Source organism: Centropristis striata, chromosome 8 (genome assembly GCF_030273125.1).
Source record: "Centropristis striata isolate RG_2023a ecotype Rhode Island chromosome 8, C.striata_1.0, whole genome shotgun sequence".
Classification (NCBI taxonomy): domain Eukaryota; kingdom Metazoa; phylum Chordata; class Actinopteri; order Perciformes; family Serranidae; genus Centropristis; species Centropristis striata.
In genome coordinates this window covers 28,430,412-28,445,862 of record NC_081524.1, presented here as the reverse complement: position 1 = coordinate 28,445,862, position 15,451 = coordinate 28,430,412, and the positions used below count along the sequence as shown (strand labels likewise).

The following is a 15,451-nucleotide window of genomic DNA, read 5'->3' as shown; positions in this document are numbered from 1 at the left end:
TTAACTTCTGTTGGAAATAATCAGATGTGGTTGCGTCAACTCATATTTCTCTTCCATAGTGTTGCAGGAATCTTCCCTCAACATATAGCCAATAGGATTTTTCCATTGCCTTTTTGGATTATTGCTTAATAAGCTATGTGGCAAACAAATGTTTGGTACTTAGGGGCAACAATTACAAACATAGTGGCTTTGGAATAGCTTATTGGCAAGTTTAGGCACTAGCAAGTTGCTGTGTGTTATTCTAGGCAGCTAACCAAAAATCCTTTCAAAAAACTCAGTAACTTTGAGGAAGAAGTGTAAAAATGCTAACTCATCTCTGGGTCTCAGGACTCATTCCTGCAACACTATAGACAATTCTATGAACATCTCTGTACAATACAAACATTCTAAACAGCCTCCTCTGTGTTTTTGTAGCAGCAGGAGAACCGTAAGCGTCATGGTTCAACCCGCAGTGTGGTGGACATGGAGCTGGACGACCCAGATGATGGGGACGACAACGCTCCTCTCTTCTACCAGCCTGGCAAAAGAGGCTTCTACTCACCTCGGCCCGGCAAGAACACAGAAGCCAGGCTGAACTGCTTCCGTAACATTGGCAGGTAATGAATTGTCCTCTTTATTGGTCAAATATAAAGGGAGTTGAATTTGATTCAAATCTTCAGAAGTGAACTACATGAGGAGAAATGAGTCACATCTTTAAAAAAAAGTATGAAACAAAGAGTTAAATGTTGTATCTTCTCTACAGAATACTGGGGTTATGTCTGCTTCAGAATGAACTCTGTCCAATCACGTTGAACAGACATGTCATCAAAGTGCTGCTTGGAAGGAAGGTAAGAGAAAATATGTCTTAATAATATATTTTTGTACCCTGCTACATGATGTTGGTTCTTTTCAGAATTAAGTTATTAAATGTACTAATCTTTGTCACTACAGGTGAACTGGCATGACTTTGCATTCTTTGACCCGGTCATGTACGAGAGCCTGCGGCAGCTGATCCGCCATTCTCAGGCTGGTGAAGCAGATGCAGTATTTGCTGCCATGGACCTTGCCTTCGCCATTGACCTCTGCAAAGAGGAAGGGGCTGGACAGGTAAAGGATTACAGTTATTCATGTCTCTGCATTAAAATGAGGAATGTGCAATTCCCTGACAGTGTTGGTGCTGCTGGCAAGAACCTACATGTAGGAACAATGCTTTTTAAAAAGTACAATTTCAAACTGTGGCCCAGCACAAGGCTACATCATGAAGTCAACATGGTGTTTAGTAGAAATTTGCAAACTGAAAAAATTGGCTTCATTTCATAGGGGTGTAAAGTACACAGGAAGCACATTTTGGTTCATAGCCTAGTGTGGGAGTAATGGTTCAGGTGCAAGTTTTTTTACAGCAGAAATAAACCCAAATGCATGAAGATACGCTTTGTTTCATGTATTTTAAGTAGACAGTAGTGCATGTGTCAAATACAGACAAAATTCTCTTTTTGGGGACTGAGCTAGGATGTTTGTCCACTTGCAACTTTGATAAACGTTTCAAACACTTATGTGTTATACTGTACAACACTCAACACATTCCCTAAAGGCAACAGGTCCCAATAGGCTATAAACAAACTTCAAACTTCAGGAGCTTGACTGAGGGGTGAAGAGAGGTGCAGCTGTTGGTGTAGAGTGTAAACAGGGCAGGAGAAAGGACGCAGCCCTGTGAGGAACCCGTGTTGGTTGACCTGGAGCTGGATGTACACGACCCCAGCTTCACTCGCTGGGACCTGTTGGTGAGGAAGTCGGTTATCCACATTCGAGTGGGGACCGGTACCTGCAGCAGGGATAGCTGGCGCTCCAGGGTGTGAGGGAGGATTGTGTTAAAGGCCGAGCTGAAGTCCAAAAACAGAATCCTGGCGTAGTTCGCTGCAGTGTCCAGATGTTCTAGGACGTAGTGCAGAGCCAAGTTCACCGCGTCCTCCGTGGATCTATTGGCTCTGTAGGCAAACTGCAGGGGATCCAGTGCAGGATCTGTGATGGACTTTAGATGGGCCAGGACGAGGCGTTCCATCACCTTCATGGCCACTGAGGTCAGAGCGACGGGTCTGTAGTGGTTCAGGCCCGAGGCCTTGGCCTTCTTCAGGGGTTGGGATGATGGTCGCCGCCTTGAAGCACGCTGGGACGCGACACAGCTCCAGTGAGGTGTTGAAAATGTTGAAGATTTAAACATTCAAAGTACTCAAACATTTGTGATCCAGTGGTCGGCACGTCTGGGTGATGCTGTCAGATGTAAATTAGTTTGTTCAATGTTGTCGTTCATCCTCGTCCTCGTCTTATACCTTTCTCCTGCGTTGTAGCTGATTTGAAACCCTGCAGGCGAGTCTTCCAGCTTCTGCCTTTCATTTGTGCTCGTCATAGTGTAGCTGACTCGCACGTCAATCTGCTTGTGTTAACCTCAGAATATGTTGCCAAAGTTTTCCGGGAGGAACTTGTGCTTGTGAACTCTGGTTTCACATTACATGCATGAATCTACGTACTGAGTATTCTGCTTGCACTGGACCATGACTCCCACAACATTCAAATACACTAACTGATACCGGCATATTTTTCAGTTACCTTTCTTGACCACACTCTAGCCTGTTTTTTTCTGTTTCAGTTCTATACATTATTTGCATCACAGAACATTGATATAATAAATGTACAGCTTGAGGTTCAGATTTTAAAAGCAGAATTTAAAAACTGGAATATGATTGTGCCATGAAGTGTGTTGATGCCATGTTGTTCCTTGTTCAGGTGGAGCTTCTGTCTGGTGGGGTCAACATGCCAGTAACTCCTCTCAATGTGTACGAGTATGTGAGGAAGTATGCTGAGCACAGAATGCTGGTGGTGGCCGAGCAGCCTCTCCATGTAAGTAAAACACTTTGAAAAGTCACTTTCCTTTAATTGCCAGTAAATACTCAGATGTTCAGTGTGTCACTCCATGTCTCCAAGTGTTTCAGCTTCACTCACACAGTTATAAATGTGTCTGTGTCTTTCTTAGGCAATGAGGAAAGGTCTGTTGGATGTGCTTCCTAAGAACGCCTTGGAGGACCTGACTGCAGAGGACTTCAGGCTGCTGGTTAACGGCTGTGGAGAAGTCAACGTCCAGATGCTCATTAGCTTCACCTCCTTCAATGATGAATCTGGTATGCTACTCTCAATCTTTTTTTGCCGCTCATTTACATCTGACCATTCTCCTCTCTTATCTCTATTTACTGCATTAATTCAGAAATGAAAGATTTCCGGTTGTGCATTTTTTCTGCAACAGAGTAAGCAAAGACTTGTACTTTATCCAACAGGGGAAAATGCAGACAAACTACTACAGTTTAAACGCTGGTTTTGGTCCATAGTGGAGAAGATGAGCATGACTGAAAGGCAAGATCTGGTAAGTCTAATCTCAAAATGATCATTATCCTTGAACCGGGGCTTTCAGCAGTTCAGTGCATCAACTATTGGATACATTTATTCTGCGAGTGCTGAAGAATTGGGAGATAATTACCTGAAACTGCTTCTATGGGCTGCAACCTTAAGATGAAGTTGCATGCATGTGATAGAGTATGGGCTTGTACAGAGCCACAGCATTGTTTAAAGGAATACTTAACCCACAAAACAACCATGGATGGACAAATGGTTATTTTGCAGGTGAAGTATTCCTGTAAATGATACGTTTGTATGACAGTTTAAGTGACAGAGGTGCTGTGGACACTAGTGAACACTAAAGCCTTTGTACAGTTTTCCATTGCATGTGTCACAAAGAATGACCAAAATAGCATACTATTTATTTACTTTTTAGTCTACCTCACAACACGAGTCGGGGTTGTAATTTGTTTGAAGCACATCTCTTGTTGCCCATTATTTTCCTGACTTATCCCAGTACACAAACTTACACATTACAGATTTTTTTCTTAAATAAATGGCCATAGTGACAAATGATTTTCCCTGTCCTCAGGTGTACTTCTGGACCTCCAGCCCTTCTCTGCCAGCCAGCGAGGAGGGCTTCCAGCCGATGCCCTCCATCACCATCCGGCCTCCAGATGACCAGCACCTCCCCACAGCCAATACCTGCATTTCACGTCTCTACGTGCCACTCTATTCTTCAAAACAGATACTCAAACAGAAACTCCTGCTAGCCATTAAGACCAAGAATTTTGGTTTTGTGTAGAGGTTCGACAGAAGTTTAAAAAAAAGGAAAAAAATAAAAACATGTTTACTGTTGTGTAATATTTACCTAGCTCCATTTTTGTAGATTTATTTTTTGTCTATACAATTTTATGAAATTCGACATACTGTCGTTATCTCCCCAGGCGGTAATATTTGTTTGTGTTGTGAACACAAACGGCTTGTTATTTTTATTTCAATTTTTATTGTTTTTTTTTTTCTTTTGTGTTAATGAAGAAGAGGTATACAGTCCAGAACATTCCTGCATTGGCACTGTAAAACGTAAAGCCCACAGCCCTGCTCTATTGGCTTAAACTTTTGCTTCCCAGGAATGTGGTTTGACAGAAAGCTGTCTGCCGAAACCCAGCCAAAGATGACAGCAGTAGAAGTATTTAAAAGAAGAAAAGAAGACACACTGTGATTATAAGTTTTTTCCTTCCCTAGAAAAGTACTATCACTGACAGTTCACTGCTGCCTTTGTGGAAAGTCCTTTTTTTTCTTGTACAGGGGGAGTAGGGAATTTCAAAATAAACTTGGATGCAAATAAGTTGTCTAGTCTGGATTTTTTTTGTCAGTGCTTTGGCAGGGGTCGAAGGGAATTCATGTTACATTATTGTGTTGGGAGGCTGTTTACTGGTGACGTGCTTCACACTGGATAGTGCCATTTCATCTACACTCCCAGCCCATTTGGTTATAGCTACTGTATTATTGGTATTTAAATTACCTTGTGTGAATGCTGTTATACACTACATTTGATGAGCAAGGACGGTTTTGTAGATTTGCACTATCAATAAAACAAGCACTTACAAAGCAAGTTTTTACAAAATAACTTGGTGTGTGGTACGGTTTGATTAAATACTTGAGACAAGGTTTTTTTTAGTGGGATGGAATTTTTTTTGAACTGTATGTTTAGGCCAATCAGCATGGGAGAAATCTTAGCTCCGCCCATTAGGGCTTTCACGGCCCGTATGTGTTGCATTCAAATGATTTTGCAAAAAATTGAATTTCTTCAACCCGGTTAATTGGTTTAGGGAAAGTTTGAATATTTGGCACTCGAAACGTTATGCTACATTATAGATAGATTTAAGGCACTCTGTCGATAAAACGTCACCAAATGTGATAACAGAACTGTCAATTAACAGAGCTATCCTTGACTCTTAAACAAGGATTTTATTTAACTAAGCTTTTTGGACGTAATCTCCTGCGATTAATCGCGTATTGTAGGAGATTACGTCCAAAAAGCTTATTTAAATAAAATCACGAGGTTAGTCATGTTACAGTGACGTGGATGTAATTTACAACCATGAAACCCCACATTACAAGTGACCGTGAAGGCAACGCCTCTCCTCCAGTCAAAACGGAGCCATATGAGGTGAACCTGCTGCTTTGCTCGCGGTCACATTGTGTTGGTCAGCTAACGGAGGCATATTATCTTACGATGATATCAGCTAGCTTGCTGGCTAGATAGCTAACTTACTTTGTCACCTCAGTCTTAATAATAAGATTTAGCTAGCTAGCTGGCTGTCCGGCTAGGCAGATGTGTCGGCGGAGGAGGGGATGAATTTATGGTCTTCCATCATGTCGAAGTCGTTCCGTTATTTTTAGCTAGCACTGCAGGCTAGCGCAACTATTAGCGGCAAGCAAAGCGTGACTAATCGGTCTGTTGTTGGAAAAACAATACAAATGGAGCAGTGGCAGGACGCGGCCTCTCAGCAGCTCAAGCTGCTCACAAATCGTCTGAATGAACTGTTGACCAAAGGTCTGGGGCTGCTGCGCTCCGAGCTCGGCGTGGACTTGGGGCTGCAGCCTGAGCTTATTCCGCCATGGGTGATCCTCTTAGCGGCATGTACCGGACTGGTGCTGATGGTCGCTCTGTGGGCCTCAGCCTGCCGCTCTCTCTTCAAGAAACCACCCGCTTTAAGCACCGTGGACGACGGCATTGAAGTAAAGCGGGGTGTGAATAAACCTGGTAAATCAGAGGAACCCAAGAAAAAGAAGAAGAAGGCAGAAAAGGTACGTGGCATAAATGAAACCAGTCTACAGCCCTTCTTAGCGTGATAGCCGTACCGTTAGCAAGGCTAGCTGTCAAGCTAGCACCTCTGTGACAGTCGGATGCCATGACCACAACCCGAGCTAGCATCAGGCTAGTGACGGACTTGGTTATACTAACATGGGATGGTTTTACATAGTGATTCCTTGAATGTATTAGAAATGAAAATTGTCATGGTCCTCTATACGTTTTCGTCACATGTGCTTTCCAGAAAGCCCAGCCAAATGGAAGAGCTGCTGTTGAAGCACAGGAAGAAGCCATAGTGTCGGAAGAGATAGTGCCACATCACCAGACGCCTCCACCAGAAGTCAAGACGGAAAAGGTGGCAGAGGTAATTTGCTGTAAAGACATATACCAACATGCAAACATCACACAATGGTGATGTGACCTGAACAACATAAATTGTCCCGTGTATTTATGTGCTTAGGTTAAGATTGTAATTTCCTGCCATATCTTGTAAGTTGCATCATTATTTTTGAGTCTTCTTCTATGTAAAGCAGTCGAGAATACGCCACCCTTCCCACTGTCACCCTGCAATGATGTAAGAAGACCAGCTGTCAGTGTTAGGTTACAGTTTTTAACTTGCAGATACAGCATAATCCTGGAGCATGGCTCCTGGCTTTGAACAGCACAAGATGCAGCCTTTCATCAAGCACCACCCTCTGGATACCACAAAGAAACACAAATGTGGTCCTAAAGGTGCAGGAGTCAGAAGATGTAATTGGGCATTCACTAAGAGATGGAAATAGTATTCACAAAAAGGACATGTAACATATTTAGAGAGTAACGGACAGTGGATGTAGTTTCACTTATAAATAGCTGTGGCTTGAGCTCGACTGGCCATGGTTCAGTCAGCATGGGGCCACGTGCCCAGTTGCTGTTCTTGGAAGTAAAATCATATGTGCTGTATAGTATCTCCAGCCATTCCCCAGTTTCATTAACCCCAGTCTCCAAATCCTAGATGATTTCGGATCTCTCTTTTCCACTTCATGCCTACTATTTCTCTTTTAGTTAAAGAAGTCCAAGAAGAAGGCCAAACAGGCTGTAAAGGAAACCAAGACAGTGACTGCAGATGGTAAAGAACCAGAAGAAGGTGAAATATTATGAATCACATAATAATTAAATAATACCTGGGTATACTGTCACTTATTTGAAAAGGCCTTTTGAATGGGTCTATAACAATAACTTATTTTGTACTCGACATGTTAGAATGAGACCTACCTTAACATGTATTTGAACAGTCTTTGCATTATTCCCTTATCCTGCTTAAACCATACCATATTTCCACACTAATCCAATACTGAGACCTTGCAGTGTTTTGCAACTAATTCTATGCTGCACTCAATGGTACTTTTTCAGGCACATGGGAGACCAAGGTTAGTAACAAGGAGAAGCGTGAGCAACGCAAGAAGGACAAGAGTTCAAGTGATGGCTCAGCCAGTCCTGGAGGAGGGGACACACCTGTGAACACTCCCCCAGAGCAGCCAAAGGCCTCTGCAGCCCCTGCACCTGCCACCCAGAAGAAGAAAAAAGGTGGCTCTTAAAAGACATAACTCGGAAAACTGTGTTTATTTGTATTGAGGCTGTGACTTGGGTCTTTTGAGAAGTTACAAAATAAGAATGAAGGAATGAGTTTGCAACTGTTTTTTATTTTCATATATACATGTGTGCATGAACACAAAACACAAAAAACCTCTAGGCCTTCTTGGACAAAGAGCACCTCGAGAGATGTTTCTGTCTGTTGTTCTGTATAGGCTGTTGTTACCATTGGTTGGTCTCTTGTTGACAGGTCGGGCTATAAATACAGGCTTTAGGGAAATTAAATTGACTCCCAGAGTGAGTTTTCCCTAAAGTGTTTTAGCTCAAGTGTCTGTGTGTGCTCCCCTATTATTAGGGTCTCATGGATCGTGTACCTGACATATTGACTTTTTTCTTTTTCTTTCAGTAGAATCCACTAAAGTGAAGGCAGAGAAGGTAGATGCTGTTGTATCTCAAGGTAATACCAGCAGAAAACGCTTCACCCATTGACCAGTTTCAAGTTCAAAAAGACACCCAGAGTCACTGATATCTCATCATTTAATGGCCCAACTCCCATATTAGATGTGTCACCAACCTGATCTGTGTGTGTTCTGGCTGAGTATCAAGTTTCTCTCTTGGTTTTAGTCAACAGCGGTGAGGTGGTCGCAGTGGCTGCTGCTGTGACTGAAATGCCTGTGAAGGTTCCTGCTCTCACTGTTGCCCCGAAGACAGACCCCTGGACAACCAGTAGAGAGACGGCATCACTATGGAGATCAGAGATTGATGGTAAAAATGTTTTATCACTTAACTGCTCAGTTGCTGAACCCAACATGTGTTAAAAAAGCTTTATGCCATTCCATAAAGCCAGTAATGGCTGTTATCTTTATATTGGCTGCAGTATCAGATAGCAATGCACTGATTGGTAAGGTGGATGGGTATTGATGCTAATATTCTTAATAAATAGATCAGGGATTTGCAGATATGACTGATTCACAAGACATTTTCTTGATCACTGTGGAATAAAACTAAATTTTAAAATAATTGTAAAACAGTATAATTAGATCTTATGCACTCAAAGTTCATTATTGGCCTCAGATTAAGTTAAGTAAACAATCTGACGTCAAGGCTCATTTAGTTGCTGGGCTTGAACTTTCGATCATGTCTTGTGATCTACATCACATGATCTTCATCTACAATTTGAAGACAAGTGGGCAAATCAAAAGAGTAAACGAGCCCAGTCAACAAATATCTACCTAAAGTTAAGCAGGGAGGTATGAATTTATACAAAAAGATCTGACTGCAACATGATTCTCATTCATCATTACTCTGTTAACATACAGAAAAACTACTTTTTATTGTTTATTTATTTATTTTTTGTTCATGGTTAGTCCTCCTTTGTGACTTTGCGAAGTGTTTACATATGACACATTGAATGGTGATGAACATTCACTCACCACCTCTGCAGAACTATGCACTTTAACCCTCTTGTGCCCTCGGTTTACATAATTAGTTGCACCTCTATGGAAACGGCTGACTAGATGTAGGAAGAAGTCAAAAATCCCCTTTGTGCAGTACAACACACTTTAAACGTCATGACTCAGAAAAAGTAATTTTAATTTATTTTTGAAAAATTTGAAAGAAATGTAATCAGTTTAATACAACATTATTCCAAGTAACCCCAAATGCTACCAGCATTACCAGGGATCAGGGTCCACATGCTATACATATTGAACTATTTACATTTTTACAAACTCTACTTACAACCTCATGTGTCAACAAGCTGCTTTTCTAACCAATTTTACTGATTATTTTTCTACTGACTTTTTTGTGTTCATGTCAAAGAATAAAGAAAAGAAAAAAGATAGTGTAAAGCTTCTCTTTGGTTACTTTTTTTTTTAATCTAGTTTTTAGAGAGTAACTTAGCTGTTTTTAAAGTAAAATTATCCAAATGTGTACAATGCCAGGGAGTTATAAGGTTAGTTCATTCTCATCCACTGATGGACAAGTCAAAGTTTATTGCTGCATATTGACATCACAACCTAACATCTCTGTGAAATGTATGTGTTTCAGACTCATGGACTGTGATTGACAGGGGGTTGCCCACAGCAGAGCCAAATCTGGTGTCTTTAACTGGACTTGGTGTTGCCCATGCTGGTAAGTTTACAATTAACTGGTGATATGAGAAGTGGTGGTTACATTTTGCTCACAGCCCTAGATGGCACAGTTTTTCAAAAACATCCCCTGTGTGTATGGCAGTTGGCGTTATTCTTGTGTCTCTGCAGAGCCTCAGCCTGTGAGGGACCTGTCCTGGCTCAGCCAGCCCAGAGTGGACGACGAATGGTCTGGAATCAGTAAGGATAATATTTAGTTTCCTTTAACTGCTCTTTTTAACCTTCATGTAACTTTGTAGTCATGACATCCCATTTCCCAATTTTATATATTCCGATGGTCTTTGTGTTTCTCAGATGGTAGTTCAGTCGACCCAAGCTCTGACTGGAATGCCCCCGCTGAAGTCTGGGGCAACTATGAAGAGCCCACTCCTGAGCCGCCTCCTGCTCTGGAGCAGACCCTCCCTGAACCCGCCAAGGTTAATCTCCTGATCGGAGCAGCTGTAAGTATGCCCAGGCTTGGGACAAAACTAAGCGTTACGGGAGTTGCAGGGAAGTTTTAGAAATAACAACCCAGTAATAATGGCTCCTTTGGGTGCAGGCCCCAGGGCAGCTGTCCTGGTTCTGTCCCCTGACAGTGGCCCTGCTGCTCATATTAGTGACTCAACACAGTGGAATACAATCGAATAGAGTACACACAGCCTATATGATGATTTTGTTCTTAATTTAAGAATACTGCAACCTCTCCCAGGTACACCCACACAGGAGTGATCTTTAGTTGTGTTGGACAAGACCACTGAGGACTAAATATTCTTCAATGCATCCCTTTTTTCATGTCGTAGCATAAGAAAAGTGTAATTTATATCATGACTGACATGAGTAACACAATTAAATTGTTAGAATAATAATGAACATAAATGTAAGTTCAGTGGCATGCATTGCTGTTTGGCAGTGCAGTTCTTTGTACCACCACCAGATGACGCCAGATTGTGAGAATTTTACTTTGAGTCATTATACAGGTTAAAGGCACAGTTCACCCCAAAAACAAAAAAAATACATTACATACATATTTTTCCTTCTAACTGTAGAGCTCTTTTTCAATATAGATTTTTTGTGGGTTTCAGAATGTTTAAGTTGCAACAATTAAATAATACAGTTGCTAAATATTACCAGCAGACCTTATTGCATGCAGTGTCCTGTAGGAACGTCCTACATGAAGCTGTCTGTGAAACTGTCCCTTAAAGCGAAAACCGACAAAGTAATATAAGATGCATAAAAGGGCATTTAGAGTAGAGTAAACTGAAATGGAGCTTGCCACAGAGGTCCGGTAAAGTAACCCCTCAGATTTAAAAAAAAAAAAAAAAAAAAACTCTTCAGACTTGTAGTCTTGAGCCTAAGCAGCGCTGACTCATGTGGCATTGCATGAGTTAATTACTCAGATTTTACTCAGCTCCCTCTGGAGCCCCAAAAGGCTTTCTACAACTTTTACCTCACATATGCGGCGGTACTCCTCAAGGCATGTAAATAGACTTTAATTCGTAAAATCAGTAGATGTAAGTGACTGTGACCCAGCACAAGAGACTGAGTACGCACACAGCCTTTCTTTGTCAAGAATATTCTGCACACCCATGGTAAACTCACACAGCTAATTTCAAAGGTTAGACCACTTCTCAAGATTGTGTGACTTTACAATAAGTTCTGCATAAATTCTCCAATTATCCCACTGGAAGTTTCTGCAGTTCTAGTTCAGAAGTTCATGAAGGGTTGTATTTTTATTTTTTGACCAATTTTTAAATATATTTTCAGTTTAAATTTCAGGTTTGCAAGTGCATACATCCACCACCTCATGTTTTATCAATGTGTGTCTTTCAGGATGATGATGAAGATGAGAAGGATAAGGGTGAAACTGCTGCAGATGGAGCAGCTAAAACTAAAAAGAAGAAGAAAAAGAAGAAGAAGGCAGCTGAGGAGGGAGGAACGGCTGGCCAGGTAATTTCTATTGATAATAGCAATTAAAAATAGCTGTGACTCAAGCAATTGTTTTGTAAGTTTTGGTGTATAATATCTTATGAAGACTAGACTGTAGTATGATGTACCGTTGGCTTTGATACCTATATTACAGGGTTCATCTAACGTGTATAATTCAATAATAATGAATTGCTAAATACCAATAATAACTATGGAAGACTTAGCCATTTTTCTGAAAGATGTTTTTCCTATGACAACTAAGAAGCTAGTTTATTCTTTCTGTCTTATGGTTAGTCGATTCATATTACAGTCTTTGACATTTTACCTTAAAGTTTACTTTGAATTGACTTGTGTGCTGCGAAGGGCGAGGAGCCAGAGAAGGAGGCTTCACCTGCAGCCTCGGTGAAGAAGCAGCCACCTGTTCAGGAAAACGCTGCTGTCATCCAGCCTGCCAAAGCAGCTGCTGTAGAGGTCAGTGGTGCAAATATCTTACGCCAGAGCAAATCATCTAAAGAGCATTTTTCTGCTTTACAGTTGCTCTTATGCCATAAGTAAATAGGTTTTTCATTAAGTTCCCCCACCCATCCGACAACACACAAGCACATTTGCAGGCACAGCAGTAAGAAATAAACAGATCACATTTATAGTACACAAATAAGCTTGAAAAATGAATACTGACACTGACCCACAACAAGATGCATTCAAACACTGCTGCATACACACGTGAATGGAGATGCACAAATTTAATAGAAGAAGAAGAAAAGAAAAAAACAGGTTACAAGACCGAAAAGGCTGGATTTGGTTAAAAAATGTTATTGTACTATTGTGTTATTGTATTGGCCTAATATGTATACACATTTCTTCCCAACTTTAATTCTCCACTCAAGACAATAGAAGAGACTGTATACCACACATTTAATATGTTATATATTGGACTAATGTATGGCCACTACCTTTTGGTCAGGGCTGTGTGGTGAAATGCTCTACCAACAAGGTAAATAACCCAAAACTAGGTTTTTACAAGCTGAAGAACTGACAAAAGGATTTTTTCAAAGAACCAGAGTGGATACAAACCTTTTTTAACAAATTAGCAAAAACATATAAAAACAAATAAAAAAACTGTTTCTGCAGATTGATGAGGGGAAAAAAATATTGAAACAATTTTGGCATAAGGCAAAACAAACATAGCAAAATGTGAAAAGGTTGAAGGCGTCTGAATGCACTGTATATGAAGGATAATGTATAGTGAGCAGGTCATTATTATGAAATGAACCTTGACGGTGTTTGGCTTATTTCCCTGTCTGAAATGGTTGGAACCCAGATTTAACAGCTTCATTCAGTCTACTCTTCCCGAGGTTATGAAAACTAACCATGTCTCCCTTTTCTTATAGATCAGAGTGGAGCAACCAGTGAAGGACAACATATCCCAGAAACCCCCTGTCACACAAGTGCCACAGAAACCAACTGAGGGAGAGCCCACTGCCAAGCAGAACAACCTTTCTGCTTCAACACAACAAAGTAAGCACATATAAACCTTTGTGAAATATTACAACGGTGGCCTCTCCTCGTTGCTGATAGCTCAGTGATGTGTTGGTTAGTGATGTATCGAGGTGGAGGAAGTGACTGAGGCTTGAAGAATATTATTGCCATTTGGCAGGTGTGTAAATGCTCTTCCCAGCCCCCAACCAGGGAAATGCAATAATTAGGAAATGGGGGATATTATGTACTGAAAAACGATACATTTCTATAATCTTGCATATGTATATCTGTAGTCTTTACATCCTTCATTTTTTATTGAACTGGGAATTCCGAGAATGTTTTCCATATCAGCCATCTATTATGATGTCCATCCACTGCTTCTGTGGATGGTCCGCTTGCTTTCTTGCTCATAGTAAGACTTTCCCACATGGGTTCTGTAAACCTTGTGTCTAATATGCAAAGTTGTGCTTGCTCAGACAAAACCCAAAGATCAGCTGTGTTATTTACCAGTACATTATTTGTTTTATTTGGGACATCTGGGATTATAAGGGTTAAGTGGTAATGTCTTACTTGAAGATTCCTAAATACTTTTACTTCTTTTCTTTAACACGTGGATCTCTCCCTGTTAAGTCATGCTGCTTATTGTCATGAGACCCCTAAATAACCCATGTTTAATGTGTTGTCATTCCCAGAACCCATCAGCTGTTGGTCTGATGGCAATTTAGCCACGGGGGGCAACGGTCACTATTTCTGGGGTTTCGTTCACTTATTATTGTTTACAGTCTGATTAGCAGCTTGAGACACAAGAATGGAGTTGGAGTTGTTGTGAATTGTTTATTATTCAAACTGAACCAGAGACAGATTTATGCAAGTTTCCTAACGGCAGGAAACTGTGTGTCCTGGCCTTGTGTCTGTATCATCATTTCCTGAGCATCACAATCTGCACACCATCATATTAGATTGACAATTTAAAAGAACAATGACAAGAACAAAAGTCAGTTAAATCCTTTCTCAGCAGTGGGCCAAATAGTTGAGATGACTGGCTTGAAAGGGCCTGTTCATGGTTTTTTTTAAAAGCTTGAAATGTATAAAACCATGTGAATCATGTTTAGAATTCTGTGACTAATCCTGTTTTGTGTCACTACAGAAAAACCTGAGGAGAGCCAAGCACCTAAGCCGGCAAAGAAGAAGAAGGCGAGGAGAGAGACATGAGTCCACCCTGCAGACCTCTGTATGCAAAAGACTTCATATCCTGTTTATGCAACAACACCTTTTGTGACAAAAACTTTGAACTAAGGTCTTCAAGACGGACTTAAACCTTAAAACCAGTCTGGAAAATGAAACACCTTTTATACACGTCGAGTGTCAGTCAACGGATTGTTGAAAACTGAACTTAGATGCAGTGCAATCTAATGTAATGCGGTGTTAATGATTTTTAAGTATGCATTTGATACCCTTGATTCTGTCTTCTAATTCCACTGAATCACATAACTGATTGAAAGAGCTGTATTGTAGTAATTAGACGTAGAAAATACTGATCATGTTTAGAAATTTGATGTTGTGGTGGCTAACGACTGGAGTTTACTGTGTAGAGAATGAAAACAGTTGACATGCTTCAGGTCACTCAACACTGGGCCATAATGTTGAACTGGCCTTTGCTTTTGCAGTCTTTTTTTTTTTTTTTGCCCCTACATTTGTGAGTCATGATGGTACAGTAAGCGCTGTTGGTCAAAAAGAGCTGAGACATCAAATGTTAATTCATGTCAACGGCTCAACAAGGTGTAAACATTTGTGACGTAAGTGAGACATGAGCCTCGTTGAGTGCAGAAAAGGGAATCATGGCTGCTCTGTAATTTTGCCTTCTTCTCTGTGACTACATTTCAATTGACTCAGTCCATCTGATTTGTCCCTTGTCTGATGTTTTACTGCGCTGTTTCGAGACAACAGTTTCCTCGCTGTTTTTACTATCTGTGACTGCTTTGTGGCCAGAGCCGTGTGGAAGCCTTTGCTCGTAGATGTACCACTGCAGTGTGATCAGCCTCTTCATGATTTTCCACCTGTGGTTGATGCGAACATCTTCAGAACCTTTTGTAAAACCTGTTTGTAATAAAAGAAAAGCTAAAGCCATATGTAAAAAGACTAAATAAAGGCCAGTTTTTCTATA

General features: G+C 40.9%; 2 protein-coding genes across 11 annotated transcripts in view; both read left to right on the top strand.

Annotated features, from left to right (window-relative positions):
* Window positions 1–4,711, top strand: part of ubr5 (ubiquitin protein ligase E3 component n-recognin 5) — a 33,175-nt gene extending 28,464 nt beyond the window's left edge. For 7 of the 9 annotated variants that reach the window (XM_059338979.1, XM_059338984.1, XM_059338983.1 and 4 more), the window contains 7 exons: window positions 415–596; window positions 743–827; window positions 931–1,086; window positions 2,761–2,874; window positions 3,008–3,152; window positions 3,306–3,391; window positions 3,956–4,711. In XM_059338979.1, coding sequence (XP_059194962.1) covers window positions 415–596; window positions 743–827; window positions 931–1,086; window positions 2,761–2,874; window positions 3,008–3,152; window positions 3,306–3,391; window positions 3,956–4,168 — 981 coding nt within the window. In that variant the 3' untranslated portion in view covers window positions 4,169–4,711. The remainder of the gene's footprint in view (window positions 1–414; window positions 597–742; window positions 828–930; window positions 1,087–2,760; window positions 2,875–3,007; window positions 3,153–3,305; window positions 3,392–3,955) is intronic. The other 2 variants (XM_059338985.1, XM_059338977.1) reach the window with 1 other exon arrangement.
* An 830-nt stretch (window positions 4,712–5,541) lies between these two features.
* LOC131976621 (protein LYRIC-like) lies at window positions 5,542–15,451 on the top strand. 2 transcript variants are annotated; one of them, XM_059339732.1, is made up of 13 exons: window positions 5,542–6,177; window positions 6,426–6,545; window positions 7,226–7,307; window positions 7,574–7,747; window positions 8,163–8,210; window positions 8,378–8,518; window positions 9,803–9,886; window positions 10,015–10,083; window positions 10,198–10,343; window positions 11,713–11,829; window positions 12,172–12,279; window positions 13,200–13,326; window positions 14,435–15,451. In XM_059339732.1, exons 1-13 carry the CDS (start codon window positions 5,848–5,850, stop codon window positions 14,497–14,499), a joined length of 1,611 nt encoding a protein of 536 aa, XP_059195715.1. In that variant the 5' UTR covers window positions 5,542–5,847; the 3' UTR covers window positions 14,500–15,451. The 2 variants fall into 2 exon arrangements, with proteins under 2 accessions (XP_059195715.1, XP_059195714.1); XM_059339731.1 differs by having other exon boundaries at window positions 8,160–8,210.

What these genes read in the sequence shown, in the direction of transcription:
- LOC131976621 (XM_059339731.1), top strand. Translation starts at nt 5,848, where the DNA reads ATGGAGCAGTGGCAGGACGCGGCCTCTCAGCAGCTCAAGCTGCTCACA. An exon ending in AGACGGAAAAGGTGGCAGAG is followed by an intron (nt 6,546 to 7,225) that starts GTAATTTGCTGT and finishes TTTCTCTTTTAG; the next exon opens with TTAAAGAAGTCCAAGAAGAA. An exon ending in TGGTAAAGAACCAGAAGAAG is followed by an intron (nt 7,308 to 7,573) that starts GTGAAATATTAT and finishes GTACTTTTTCAG; the next exon opens with GCACATGGGAGACCAAGGTT.